This window comes from Parambassis ranga, chromosome 2, assembly GCF_900634625.1.
Source record: "Parambassis ranga chromosome 2, fParRan2.1, whole genome shotgun sequence".
NCBI classification, from domain to species: Eukaryota; Metazoa; Chordata; class Actinopteri; family Ambassidae; genus Parambassis; species Parambassis ranga.
The window spans coordinates 9,758,444-9,772,988 of NC_041023.1; the positions used below are offsets into that span (position 1 = coordinate 9,758,444).

Sequence of the window (14,545 nt, forward strand, 5' to 3'; positions counted from 1 at the left end):
CTGTTACTGGTTTCTGCAAGTCAGTGATAGAAACCACCTGCGACACCGCTCCAACTCGTCTCCTCCTCGCGGACACACACACAGCATTTTGAGTTAATCGAGGGGAAAGAGAAAGGTTTCGTCAGCACATTGCTCAGCTGATGAACAACCAAAATGCATTGTTTGCAGAGACTCATCTGAGTGTATTTTTCAGACTAACTCTTCCGTGGCTGAAACACAAACTCTCCTCCATGCATGCATCACTGGGCTTGGAAATATACAATGGTAATTGGGGGTGCTTATTCACGCTCGGTGTCCGATGTCTCTCTGACTGTCTAAGATCTACTTTGTCTTTCTATTTGTAGTGTCTCCATCTGGAAACTGCAGTCGGGGCAGGCAGACAAAACAAAAACAAACTCAGAAGTCACTAACCATTTTGTACATAGTGTATAATTTAGATTAGGAGGCCTGTTGGTGTGTATGGCGATGAAACATTTTACAGTAACAGTGCTTCTCAACCACACCACTGCTGTTTTTGTATTTGTCTGACACGTTTTTTTTCCATTTCACTATTATTAACCCAGTTAGAGACTTGTTGATCGTACTACTTATTTTAAAAAGAAAGGGCACCATTGTGTGGCGGCCTCGAGTTCTGTGTTTTTTTTTTTTAACTTTGACATCTAGACCAGCTGGACCAGCAGCTGCCACCTGGCTAATCCTGCCTGTTTTGGATTCACGTGGTGCAGAGGGCAGGCAGTGGTGTGTTTCTGTGTGGATCCAACAATGTTTATCTGCCTCTCTTCTCTTTTTTTTCACACTGTGTGTTGTCATATGATGTTCACACTGTTCAAAGAAACATAATTATTGTAGTGGGGTTAGTGTCACTGATGCAGCACTATGGTGTCACACATGAGGAGTTTTTTGGGTGACGCAGTCCAGCATTTAGACACAACTAGGCTCCATCTGCTTCTGAAGCAGCAATTTTTTCTGGTGCATTGTTTCTAATGGTGTGAATCTTTATTTTTGGCCAATATGGCTGAAATGTTTTGACTCAAAGTTAGTAAGCTGTTTGTTCTGTTCTTTAACAGTTCGTGTTCTTTAACAGTTGCCTCAAACCTAATGATGTAAACGTTTGAGCAGTATTTTTCCATGTCCCCAGAGGAACAGAAAAAGTGAAGTGTTTATACGAGAGCACCTTAAACATGACAGGACACACAATTGATCAGGATATATGCTGTGTTTTATTTGGAGTGGTTCTCAAGCTGAAGTGGTCATTACTTCTACAGGGCAGTCATTTCTGTCCCAGCCAGACTGCAGTTTTTTTTGAAGCGATGCTACAGTTCCAGTAGTTGTACTATGACTAAGACTGCTATTTATGCTTTGCTACACCAATATTATGCACACCTTCTGATGGGATTTGTGTTGGTGTTATGGATCAACAAATCTCTTTTGTTTGCAATTTAGTTTTTTCCCCCCTCTGTTGGTCAATCATGCAGAGAAAGTGAACAGAGCATGTTTTAATGAGTTTTTTTTTTACTCTCAAAAATGCTCTGCTGTCTGATTGATGTGTTTTATTGTGACTTGTGTGTTTCAGTTTTCTGTTGGTGTTCAGCTGCTTGGTGTTATCTGTATTCTCCACCATCCCCGACTACCAGAAGATGGCCAACCAAGGCCTCTTCATCCTAGTAAGACCCCTTCCTTCTCTCTCTCTTTCTTCACGAACACAAACACAGTATATGACCACATCAGCAGACACCATCACAACCTGTCCTTGCATACATGTCGCCTCGCTTACTGCCACTGTTTTGTTTGCCGGTAGAGGCACAGACCGCCATGTAAGCAGGTGAGAGGATTCAGGTGTTGTTGACTGAGCAGGAAATCACAAACATAAAGCACTAATCCTAATAGCTACCCCCTAATCTCCTCTCTTCCTCTGTGCTCCAGCTATGTTAGTAAAAGGTAATGGATACCCACTTCCTCCTTTCTAACCCGACTCGTCCTTTCTCCACCACCTCTTCGCCTCTTTCTTCCCACCTTGCCCTCCTTTTACATGTTATTTAATGGGCAGTGCTTTCACATTCCCTTCATTCTCTCTTCCGATCAATCATCTGGACATTAGCAGTGAATGAGCCATTAGATGCCTTTACTTACATAAACATTTGCTTTATAGCAGATTGGTTCACTGCACATTAAACGCTCTACAGAGTCCAGGAAGTTAACAAAACACACAGAAAAACAGGCTCTGATATAAACAAAAGTCACTCTTGAATATACATATAAATTACATGAAGAAGAAACAGCTGTCACCTATACAGATAAAGATGTCGGATGTGTGGGGTGACACCTTCATGTGCTGTTTTAAAAAATAGAAAATTGACCTCTTAGGTGACGTACTGTGCATTTCTCATGTCATCATATTCAAGGGGCTAAGCACCTGTTACACAAACACTAAATTTATGGATGTGTGTCGCTGACCTTTCACTTCATGTGCGTCGTACAGGAGTTTGTGATGATTGTGGTGTTTGGGATGGAGTACTTCATCAGGATCTGGGCGGCTGGCTGTTGCTGCAGATACCGTGGATGGCAGGGACGGCTGAGATTTGCCAGGAAGCCCTTCTGTGTCATAGGTTAGTGTGTGTGTTGTCAAACTGCTGCATGTTTTCTTGTGAAAAGCGTGACATTTCAGCACCTTATAGGGACTTTTCCCTCACTTTCTGCCTGTCTCTTTTCTTTGGTCTGAACCTCCTCTCTGCAGACTTCATTGTGTTTGTGGCTTCGCTGGCAGTGATCGCTGCAGGGACGCAGGGCAACATCTTTGCTACGTCAGCTCTGCGCAGCATGCGCTTCCTGCAGATCCTGCGTATGGTTCGTATGGACCGACGTGGAGGCACCTGGAAACTACTGGGCTCAGTGGTTTATGCTCACAGCAAGGTGGGAATGACATGTTCTGCTATGAGTTGCATTAAAAATGTGTGTTAATGGTAGCCACACATAAAAGGAGGGCTGCCATTAAAAGGCTGGGGGTTATAGTCATGATGATTACAAATGGGATAAATAATCACAAACATCACACTTTGTGGTTAGTGTTTGTGCCGACTTTTACACATAAACCCACCAACACACATATAGCCAGCTGTGATGATGATGAATCGATGCATCAGCTGTCTAAGCAGAACTGTGCAGCCAAGCCAGAATGAAAGCCAAATGTGATTATGATGACAGTATAGCCAATAATGATGATAGCGATACGTTAATGACAGCAGGAATTATGTGTGGTGCTGACATGTGTGATTGATACCTCCTCTCTGTCTCACAGGAGCTGATTACGGCCTGGTACATAGGTTTCCTGGTCCTGATCTTTGCCTCCTTCCTCGTCTACCTGGCAGAGAAAGATGTTAACACAGACTTTAACACCTATGCAGACTCCCTCTGGTGGGGAACTGTGAGTACTGCATGATGTGCCCACACACAGTAGCAATGGATTTCATCATTTTTATCAGGAGTCAGGCACATTACAAGCATTGAACAAGTGGGTTGAAAAGCAGTGTGTCTATTTTCAATTCTCTCTCTGCCTAGATAACTTTGACTACTATAGGGTACGGTGACAAGACCCCTCGTACGTGGCAAGGACGGCTCCTGGCTGCCGGCTTTGCTCTTTTGGGAGTCTCCTTCTTTGCCCTGCCTGCTGTAAGTCTCCTCAGTCATTCCAGGTCTCTGGTGACTCATCTAGCCTTGACTCATTCTGATTTAAACCATTCAGGGAATTCTGGGGTCAGGATTTGCCTTAAAGGTTCAAGAGCAGCACCGGCAGAAACACTTTGAGAAGAGGAGGATGCCCGCTGCAAACCTGATACAGGTACTGAGTTCTTTTTTTTTATATATACGACATCAGGTAGGATGTGAAGTCTCACCTCTGTTTTGTGTGTTTTCGTTAGGCTGCATGGCGTCTCTACTCAACAGATGCCAAACACTCCTATCTCACAGCTACATGGTACTTCTATGACAGCATGCTGCCTTCGTTCAGGTAGGTGCTCCCATCAGGCTTCATGTTCATCGCTCAGCAGATTCAACCGCAAGAAGTCTGTTGCTTGTTTGGAGTGTGGTGGTAAATGCAGACAGAGATTTGAGATGAGACTGGAACTGAATCATACTCACACACATGCTTTTTCAGTTAAAGGTGGGGTTGTGTTGGCAGAAAAAGTGTTGTTTTGCTCATGATTGAGTTTTTAAATCATATTTCAGTTTCTGTTGTGACTACTTATGACTTTGTTTCATGCTGTGGTTTCCCACATTTTGCATTTATGTATTAATTTGACTAATTTTTATTTGCTTAAACGGAGAGGAGTGTGCGATACACTTTACATCAGCCAAACTTTCTATCTTAAATTTAAGTCTTCACACATCATCCCCTCTCCTTTTAAGTGTTTGGACCATTGATTTGGCCTTTTTGTGTTTTTTTTTCCCCATCATTTGTTGATTTTGTTCATTTGTCATGTGTTTTTATGTTTATTTGTGCACGTGGGTGTCAGAGAACTGACGCTACTGTTCAGTCACCTCCAGCGACAGCGTAACACCAAGAAGGTTCTCCACAACTCCTACCACACGCTGCTGTCTGGGCTGCGGCCCTACAGCTCCCCCTACCTGTCAGGGGACAGGTACGCACCTCGCCACCTCTTACAGCCTCACTGTACACACAAGCAGGTGGCCAAAGGTCTACATACAGGCATCCAACAGGTGTACACACACTCACGTAACAAAACACTTCCAAGGCTTTCTGCATGGTTGTGTTGTTTGTCTAACTGTTCTTCACTAATGCAAACCAGTGTGTTGCAGGCCCTCCTGCTGCTCTGCAGCTTTGTCTGCTTCACTCATACTCTCACCATCTCCACCGCCTCCTGCTTTACATTCACCGGTTTCCTCTTCCTGTCTTCCTCTTCCTTTATTTCCATTGTATCTTCTCCATGCCATCCATCCTCCATCCTCCATCTGTTCTCAGGAAGGCAGAAGTTCCATGCAGGTTTGTTCTTCAAGTCCTGAGCTGTGCCTGTTGACTAGAGGTTGTTAGGACAGAACTGAATAGTGTAAAATTAGAACCAAAGTAGCAAAGAGCTGACCATGTATTTGGTGCATGTGTTACATTAGAGTAGTCTGGTGCAATTGTCTTGTTTTTGAGGAGCCATGGTGTTTAATGGGCTGTCTTGATGTATATACTCTGGGGAAGCCATCTTGGCATGACTCTCCCCCCCCTTCCCCATTCCTCTCTGAGTGCGTCTCCATAATCCAAAATTGCCAGCTTTAGGTAAGGTCACCATAGCAGGACAGAAACAGGCTATTTGGACTATTGAGATGTCACACTTCACTGTTCCACCTCCCCTTGTTTTTTCCTTTGCTGCCGCTTGGGCTCACCACAGGCTCCCAGACCTTCTTGTTCTCCTTCACCCCCACCACACCTCTCTTCCCCTCACCTTCTCTCCCTCTGACTTGTGTGTCTCCCCAGTCAACTCCTTTCTAAAAAGCGGGGTCTCTTCCGGATTCATGCCGGCCGCAAGCAGAGGTATCCACGGCAACAAGCCTGTGCACGGAGCACGCTAAAACGTCACGATCAATAACACCACTCCTGCTCCTCTGCTCCTTTAATGACACGTCCTCCTCATTTTGCCTGAAACAATAAAAACTTTGTGGGCCGGTGCAGTGACTCGTGAAGAGTTTTGTCTCTGTTGGTGACATTTTGTCATAAGAATTAGATGGGAATTATAATGGGAATGAATGACGTCATTTTAACAACCAATTGAACCTTTTAAAAAGCACTTTTGGTCCACAAATGCTTTACTGTGAAGACATGTTTATTTTAATGAAGTTTCTCCAGGTTTGTGTATTATTAGGAGTGCTGGAGAAATGAGGGCTGATGTTGGTTGCTTTAGAAAAAGGTTCCACATGTAAGAATTTGAATAAATTCACATGTCTAAATTAATTTGTGTTGTCAAATTGTAAAAGGGTCCTAATTTATGAATAGATCAAGGGAAGTGTGATTCTTACATTTAGAACCTTTGCAGTCATGATGAATTATTACTCTGTCATGACTGTCTCTGATTTTTAAATTAGGAAAGAATACCAAAATATTCTCACTTTTTTATTCTCTCCGAGAAAAGATTGAGCATGACGTGCTATGTCCTATTAGTCATATGAACCTTTATATAAAAACAGTGTATTTTTCTCTGTTTTTACAAGGCTAATATATTTATGTTTGCATGCAGCATTTTGGAAAGACTCAGTGAAGTTTATGGTCTTGAATGTGTCCAAACCATTTACTTCCTTTTCCTGAGAGCATGCAAAGGTCTTTCACTCTATCTAACTCCATTTCCTTCAGTCTACCTGAAGCATTTCAGATTGCTTGTGTGAAATGCTGTTCCCACTAACATTCCTTTAACTATTTTAAATTTTAATTTAAATGGACGGCTACTGTGTAACACACGCAAGACAAAGAGTATATCATCGTAAAAAAAAAAATGTGCGAGTGAACGGCTTGGCTGGAATTGCTCTGTGGTGCATGACGTTAGCAGTGCCTTATGGATCCGTGACAGAATGTAAGTGGCTGTAGAGTGGGAGTGGTTTCAAGAGCATGCGTTAGAAGTCAATGTTGTTGTTGAGAGCGGCCGCCAAATAGCTTTTCTCCTGTAAATAGATGACCTGACATAGAGGCCTGACTTGCGTTTTGGTGAGTGGTGTGGAGTACTTAATGAGACACCTTTTGTATGGCTGCACTTTGAAGCCAATATTTTGATGCTCATACACTCCATTGAAAGGATTAAGGGAGCTTTTTTGATGGTAGGTGGAGCATTTTCCGCCGTCCCAGCACTACTGCAAGTCTTGAATCAGGTTTCAGTCTGATTTTGCTGATTCAGGTGCTCTGATAGGCACATTAAATAAGCAAATCCTCAGGACAGAAATGCTTTTTAGCAATATAAAGAATGGTGCATTTAGTCAAACTGCCTCCATGATAAGTCAGACAGTCTGTCTTTCATTGAGACAAATTGTTAATGTCTGTCTCCCTGTTTTGTCTGTATGTTTGTGTTAAAAAAAAAACTGACGCCATATTTTTATGTTAATTCACTATTACTAACAAACTCCTTTCTAACAAGCTCAGGCTGCCCCCGTGCTGCTGTCTCAAACTCCCAGGATACCGAGATGTAGTTTCTTATTATGTTCAAAAACATGACCTCTGTGATCTATGAGAAAACTCAGTTACCCAAAAAGAACAGTGCCTACCGGTGTTTAACTCTTTTACATTGGTTGTCAGCAGTAAAATGGGCTTCCGGGATAGGATCAGGATGAACAATTCCCGTTCATCCCAGACCATTCGGAACAAGGCGTCACCGTTGCCGCCTGGTTCCGGTGTCCGTCGCTCTCCCAGCCAAGAGAATGTCCCTGAAGCCACCAGCCCGGGGAAAGTCCAAAAAAGCTGGAGCTTTAATGACCGCACACGCTTCCGCACCTCACTTCGCCTCAAACCACGTCCACCTGCTGATGGTGAGCAGCACACACGCTTTTTATGAGCATACACCCAGGTATCACCTTATTGTAGTAATGTCTATAATGACTGCTTTCCCACAGTAGAAGGGGTTGGAGAGGACAGCGTGGAAGACAAATCTTATTGTGATGTGGCCATGGAGGACGTGATCCCAGCAGTGAAGACACTTATACGAGCTGTCAGGTGAGTCCTGACACCTGAAAACGTTTAGTTCCAGGTATCCATAGACAAGATTTAGATATCTGAATCACACAGCTGTACCTCCGGTCAGACGAGGGGGTGCTTCTCATGGTGAACAGCCCACATTAACAGATGATCACGCTGCTTCCATTTAGGCGCTGGCGTGAGCAGATTCAGCTGACAGAGTAGAAATGTCCACTTAACTGGTAACTGAGCCCTCCTGCATGCAGGGTTAGCTCCCCTGCGTGACCTTGTCGCTCAGCAAGCTCATTCAGGCCGGTCATGTGTGAGGTGCCACGATTGTTATTGGAGAGTACACACACATATATATATAAACACAATCCAGTTGGAGGATCACAACACAGTGTGACAATCGGAATGTACAGAGGCAAATGATATTGTACAGTTTCAGCAAGGACAACTGTAATAACAATTGATGGATGTTCTTACACAATATGTGCCTTATACAGTATATATACAGTACACGTGCACCACATATACTCAGTGCTCTTATTACTCGCTGTATGTGTGAGGAAATGCTTTGCTGTTACATCTATACCACCTATAATAATAAGTAATTTATCATGTTGTGTGAAATTCCAAATTACGCAAATAGCCCACATGGCTCCCAGCAGTATGTTCCATGGAGACACTTGTAGACATATGTGCGGCCTCCCCCCCTCACCACACACACACATATGCTCACAGAATAACTGTGTTTTTCACTGATGGTGGCAGAAAAACTACAATTGCTAGCAGACATCTGGTGTTGGGCCATGCTGGTCTCCAGGGGGGTTTGATGAGAGCGGATTATAATGACTCAGATTCTGGTCCCTGATGTCAGCACTGTACCTTTTTCTTGTGGTGGCTTTTTGTGCATTCTGTGATTCTCCTAAAAGAAATGGAAATGTACGCGCCAATCAATAGTTAGTCTGAACATGTTGCTATATGCTAACAGCTACACTGAAGTTTTCTTCTTCTTAGGTGTACAGCAGATAGATGATTAGCATTCCAGGAACGCGGCGTGATGTATTATTGTTTGATGGTAATATCACCGATAGGGCATTATCCTCAGGTTTGCACTTGACTCAGCAGATCGCTCTGACCTCAGCTGCTCTGTGCTGCAGACAATAGAAGAGAGGGAGTTCCTATAGATAGTGCAGGTGTGTAAACAGCAGGTGCTTAGCACACACACACATGCAATGTCTTAGTGGGTTTTATGATTGATGTCGGCGTAACACAGAATTTTGCAGCAGGCCTTAGTGCTGAGGCTTCACTTTAGATGCGTGTGGTTTATCAGTGCCGGGCTGCCTGAAGGACTGTGTATGGTGTTCTGGGTTTATGTGTAGAGAGAGCAGGAGGATGAGGGTAGGAAAACAAGGCTCGGTGTCTTTTTGTGTGCACAAATCCAATACTGCAAAAAACACACATTTTCTGCAGCCTCAGATGAAGTGCCGACTTTATTAAATAAATAGTTCAGGCATGCTTACTATTTATATATATTTGAGGCGTCGTCATCAGTATTTGTGGTGTTTCAGGTGCAATGTTTTTAAACTCCTATAATGTTTACGCAGTATATAATTACGTTTAAGCGTAACTGCATGCGCGGCTTGGGTCAGATTTTGTTCAGTTAGCGGGAAGCCATATTTGGCAGGGAATCAGACCTGCCCCTGCAGTGGCTCACCCTACTTGGCCCACCTAGGGTTTGTGTCAGCATAACAGTCATTTTTAATTCCTACATAAAACCTCGCCATTGGAGACTATCAGAGATCCACCTTTGCTGAATTGCAAAAAATATTTTCATTGGCTTTGCAAGCATTTCAGGGCACAGCCGACACTTTCTGTCCCTCCAGTCGTCACTGTGTTTTCACGTCTCATTTTGCCAGCATTGGGAAGGTCTAATATCTTTCAGTGAGGTGTGCCAACTGTGCAGTAAGACTGTCAGTGACTGGAAGTGTTCTGAAGGGTGGGAAAAGACAAGACCCCACTCAAACTTGACTGTGTGTTGTGAGAGCCATTTCTTTGACCAGGAAAGAGAGTCAGCATTTTGAAGAAACCCTCGGAGGATCCCAATCTAAAGCCGCCTCCACCTTTCCGCCTCTTCTGTTTCAACCTTTTCTTTTACCCACACCTGAGACCCACCCTGGCAAAAAAATCTGCATCTACCTGCAAAATAAGAAAAGACCGTTTGCAAAAAATACCCTGAACGCAGAAGTCATCAAGAAACAGAGTGCTGTGTGAGGGGGAGGAGAGCGCTGACGGCTGCTACGGCACCAGCTGTAGACCACCGCTTCTCCTCCTCCTCCTCCTCCTCCTCCTCCACTCGCTGCTCCTCTCCTTCACTTGCACCTTCTCCTCCTTCATTGCAGCACCGGTCACTACACAAACTGTATGTGGTTACTGTAAATGCAAGCACCGCAGAACTCAACAAAGGTTATTTCAGAAAATGACCCCTCTCATAAGTTCAGATTTCACTGCTCGTGCAGTGGGGTGCAGGTGTGATGACCTGAATGAGTGTGTGTGTGTGTTGATATACTCCATTGCATTTGTGCTCACAGATGTATGTGTGACATTTTCCTGGAACAGCTGAGCGTTTCTGACATTCAGCTGATTATAGTGGATTTAGTCGCCTGGTGGTGAGAGATATGATTTCTTCATCCCTTCCCGTCCCTCCCTTATTCTCACGCCTCCGTCACTCCTGGCATGACCTGACTGTAGGACGTTCTATCACAGGCTGAGATGACAGCCTGAGTGTTTGTATCTGTTCTGCTTTGCTTACGTTTCCGGCCCTTTTGTGGAGCCAGCATCTCTGAGCTGACAATCGTGTAAGTGATGAGAGGAGAAATGAACGACCCACACAACACAGAACGCCAAAAAAAAACACACACACACACACACTCCTTCAAACTTTCCTCCACTCCCTTCCATTATCTCCCGCACACCCTCTGCTTCCTCCTGTATGACGTCCACCCAGAACAACTCTGGCAGAGGATGCTGTCAGTGATGTCCTCGCCGGGTACAGTTGTGCTGGGTCAACATTCCTCGGTGTGACTCCTCCACACAGGGGTGTGGGTGGTGATGATGAGCTATGTGCACTGGGGAGCAGGAGCAGCTGTGGTCCACTAGTGACTCCAACACTGACAAAGGAGCAAGGGATAGAGGTGTGTGTGTGTGTGTGTGTTACCCATTCTTATCTGCAGAAATGTGCTAATTGCTGAAACAGCAAATACTGATAAGAAAATGTCTCAGGGAGACATTCCATCATCACAATATATCCACATGGTTTAGCAGGTTTGTGACTGCGCTCTTTATGGGGCTGTTTGTGAATGATAAGGTCATGCTGACTTTAATTAATCTTGTTATTCTTAGGGTGTGCTGCATCATTTGAGTGTGAAGCTCTTTAAAGGTGCCCACAGCAGCGATAACAGTTATTGTGGTCCGTTTGTGCGTCTGTGTACGTGTAGGATCTTGAAGTTCCTCGTAGCCAAGAGGAAGTTTAAAGAGACACTACGTCCATATGATGTGAAAGATGTCATAGAGCAGTATTCAGCTGGACACCTGGATATGCTGGGCCGCATCAAGAGTCTGCAGATGAGGTGGGTTTCCCGCACATAATCAGCACTGCCACTGAGATATATGGTATCAAATGTTTGTGAACACATTGCACTTGTGTTCTTTTTTTGTGTGAAAGGGTGGACCAGATAATTGGACGAGGACCTGTTCAGCCCGATAAGAAGGCGCGCTCTGAAAAGGGAGAGAAGACGCCACCAGAACTGGACCAACTGGATGAACTGAGCATGATGGGACGTGTCGTCAAGGTGGAGAAACAGGTAACAGAGGCAAAAATACAACAAGCGCAATGTTTCTGGAGACAAGAAATTCTGCTGTAGAGAAGGGAGAGAAATCATCTCAGAGAAGCCAGACACATTCCAGTCTGTGTGTGTGTGTTCAGGTACAGTCCATAGAGAACAAGCTGGATGCCCTGCTCAACTTCTACTCCCAGTGCCTGAAGAAAGGCTCGTCCCACTTCACCCTGTCCTCCCTGCTGGACCCTGACCTGACATCTGACTACCACAGCCCCACGGACCAAAGAGACCTCTTCCCGTCCGCCAACACACTCAACATCTCCCAGTCTGAGAGCGGCAACCTGGAATGACAGTGAGCTGAGTGTTGGAACACAGTCACAAACCCTTTACTGTACGTCTTCCTAAGGCTGAGTCCTCACTCTGAGCAGCCCACACTGTCATTTTTCATCTTCCTCTGCAATGATCTGTCCCACTCCATTTTTAAAACTGTGTCCTCAGCCCTCATTTCCTTCCAGTGAATGTTTCCAGAGTTGATACAGACAGAGGCCACCGGGTGGCTCCACCTAACAAGGAGCCTCAGCCAAAGCTGCTCACTGCACACGCCTCTTAACCCACTGGATGAGGATGGAAATCAAGAAAGGACACATGTACTATTACTTGACTACTGACCCATTCTGACTCACTCACCTCATGCTACATGACTATCCCTACTGTAGGTGATTAGAATGTGCATTGAGGGTGATTTTTGAAGTTGCTTTTCCCTTTAAATCAAATAACTGGGTTTTTTTGATTCACTGTCAAGCCGGTCGTTCATCCAGTCACCACTGACACAGAAGTAAAGCACTCCCTTGGACCAGGAGGGGCACACTCAGCTGACAGGCAAAGCACCAAATTTCTACAGTACACTGTCTCTTCCACACAAGGGAGTAAACCCTGCTTTAATCACCCAATCATGCAAACAGATCAAGGACGGAGTGTTGCACTGGACAGAGTTTGTTTTCATCTCCATCCCCTCCCCTTAGAAGTTTGATCTCCAACAAGCCCACTTGCAAAAAAAAGAAAAAGAAAAACACGTTTCAAAAGAGGAATGTTACCTATTTAGGATTTCATAAGATGTTCTCTAGCAGGTCCTTCCTCTGCGATCTCTCTGAGGTGCAGTGGCTGACAACCTCTGCCTTGCAGCCCACTCTCCTGACATGCATGCTCCCTGTAAGATAAAACCTCAGATCCTCAGTCAGAATGTTAGACACAGACGTTCTGCACCGCTCGTCATCACACACAGCCCAGCCTCAGGTCAGGTTTACCATCCTTCAGCTGGTTCTGGCAGTCAGTCATCTTCTTACACAAGGGTTGTCCTGTCACAGTGAGTGAATGAGTTCCAGCTTCAAGCTGTTACTGACTGTCTGTGCCAGTGAACTTTGCTCTCTTCTGTCTTTTCTCATGTCCCTCCTGCTCACTAAACACTGATGGACAAAACTGGAGAGTACACAGCATACACCTAATAATGAAAGAAATTCCTTTACTTAAATACTTTGGCACTTGATAAATACAACACATGTTTTTGTCATGTTTTGATTTTACTGTCATTTTGTCCATGAACTTGACTTTATATAACCGATAACAGTTTTTTAAATGATTTAGGTTGTTACAGTGAATATAGGATTTAAGTTAATGTAGAAATGTAGCATTGTTTTTGTAGAGTTAAATCATTGTAACCACACACAGCTGATCACGTTGACACACTAGCAGAGCGCTTGTGTATATTTTTGTAATTGCTGCCAGCTTCGAACTAAAAAAAAAAAAACAACAAAACAAAAACTGCATCATCCACCATACTGTATTTGGCCAGTGGAAACATTTCTTGTCCCCTCCTTTATTTGGTCCAGTCAAGACAGTTGACTCAGGTGCTCCACTCTCCCGTTCAGGCTCAGATTTTTAAACAGTGAATGTACTTTGTTGCTCTCTTGATCCTTATTTTTAGATCTGTTTAAGGTCTGCTGCTGCCATGAGGAATAAAATGGCACTTCAACGCTCGCTGTTGGCACCATACAAGTTTTGCAATTTCATAGAGAGACGCTGTAGGTGGCTCCATTCTTTGAATTAGATTCTAGAAGAGATGCCTGTTTATTAGAGATGTTTTTAGTCTGAGCAGTACTGTTACTTCATTGTCACCAGGAATGTTGAGCTTCACTGTATTGCATGTTGTTGTTTTGTGGTGGCCCCAGTATTAGAAGTAAAAAGAAAAAAAAGTTAAGACGTCTTGAGTCAAGACGTGAAAGGAAAAGACCTGTGCCTTCTACGTCCTCGCTGTCAAACCTAAACATGAACCTTTAAGTGTTTTATAGGACTGTCTATGAAACACCACACAAATTGTTGTTGAGTGTGCTGCATTATTTTCTGAGAATATTACTCTACATTCAGTGTATCCTCTTTGCATCGACGTCCACACTCGTCAGATCTGGAGGCGCAGACATTCGTGTTGTCACAGGAAACTCGACAGGCATGTGTCCTTTCATAAGCATGTCACATAGATCAGAATGGCTTCCACACAACTACCTCTGAGGCCACTAGGGGGCGCTAGTCTAGGATCTTGAGTATGAGAAACAGTAAATGATTGTCTAACTGACTGAATGCTATGCATGACTCAAATCTGCACGTTCTCTTTTTCACTTCTTCTTCTTCTTCTTCTCGTTCATGATGTCCTACCATCAGTCTTTCACTTGACTTGCTGCCATTTGACATTCCAGCTCATTACTCTTTGACTGCTCTCTTACTGTAGGTGATGGAACTGTTAAAATGAAACACAAACTGATCGAAGCAATAAGCAAGAAGCTAACCTAAGTCTTCCAATTTCGATTGATGTGGCTACTGAAGAAATATGGCGCTGATTTATTTTCTAATCTAACGCACACCTCTAGAGATACAAAAATGTGTTATCTGCTGAGGAGAAAATTAGATCACTTGACTAACTTATTAATTTATTTGTTTCAATAAAGCTCTTTGGACTGTATGTTACTTTTGGTCTCTTCTTTTTTTCCCCCTCTAAATGTAA

At 44.0% G+C, this 14,545-nt stretch overlaps 1 protein-coding gene across 3 annotated transcripts in view; it reads left to right on the forward strand.

The window, feature by feature from the left end:
- Positions 1-14,397, forward strand: part of kcnq4 (potassium voltage-gated channel subfamily Q member 4) — a 30,368-nt gene extending 15,971 nt beyond the window's left edge. Inside the window, exons 2-14 of one of the 3 annotated variants that reach the window (XM_028399104.1) lie at positions 1,574-1,664; positions 2,480-2,606; positions 2,735-2,910; positions 3,296-3,421; positions 3,556-3,666; positions 3,740-3,835; positions 3,915-4,003; positions 4,509-4,634; positions 7,277-7,506; positions 7,591-7,690; positions 11,152-11,283; positions 11,379-11,517; positions 11,640-14,397. In XM_028399104.1, the coding sequence (XP_028254905.1) occupies positions 1,574-1,664; positions 2,480-2,606; positions 2,735-2,910; positions 3,296-3,421; positions 3,556-3,666; positions 3,740-3,835; positions 3,915-4,003; positions 4,509-4,634; positions 7,277-7,506; positions 7,591-7,690; positions 11,152-11,283; positions 11,379-11,517; positions 11,640-11,843 (1,747 nt within the window). In that variant the 3' untranslated portion in view covers positions 11,844-14,397. The remainder of the gene's footprint in view (positions 1-1,573; positions 1,665-2,479; positions 2,607-2,734; positions 2,911-3,295; positions 3,422-3,555; positions 3,667-3,739; positions 3,836-3,914; positions 4,004-4,508; positions 4,635-7,276; positions 7,507-7,590; positions 7,691-11,151; positions 11,284-11,378; positions 11,518-11,639) is intronic. The other 2 variants (XM_028399105.1, XM_028399106.1) reach the window with 2 other exon arrangements.
- Positions 14,398-14,545: the final 148 nt, after the last annotated feature.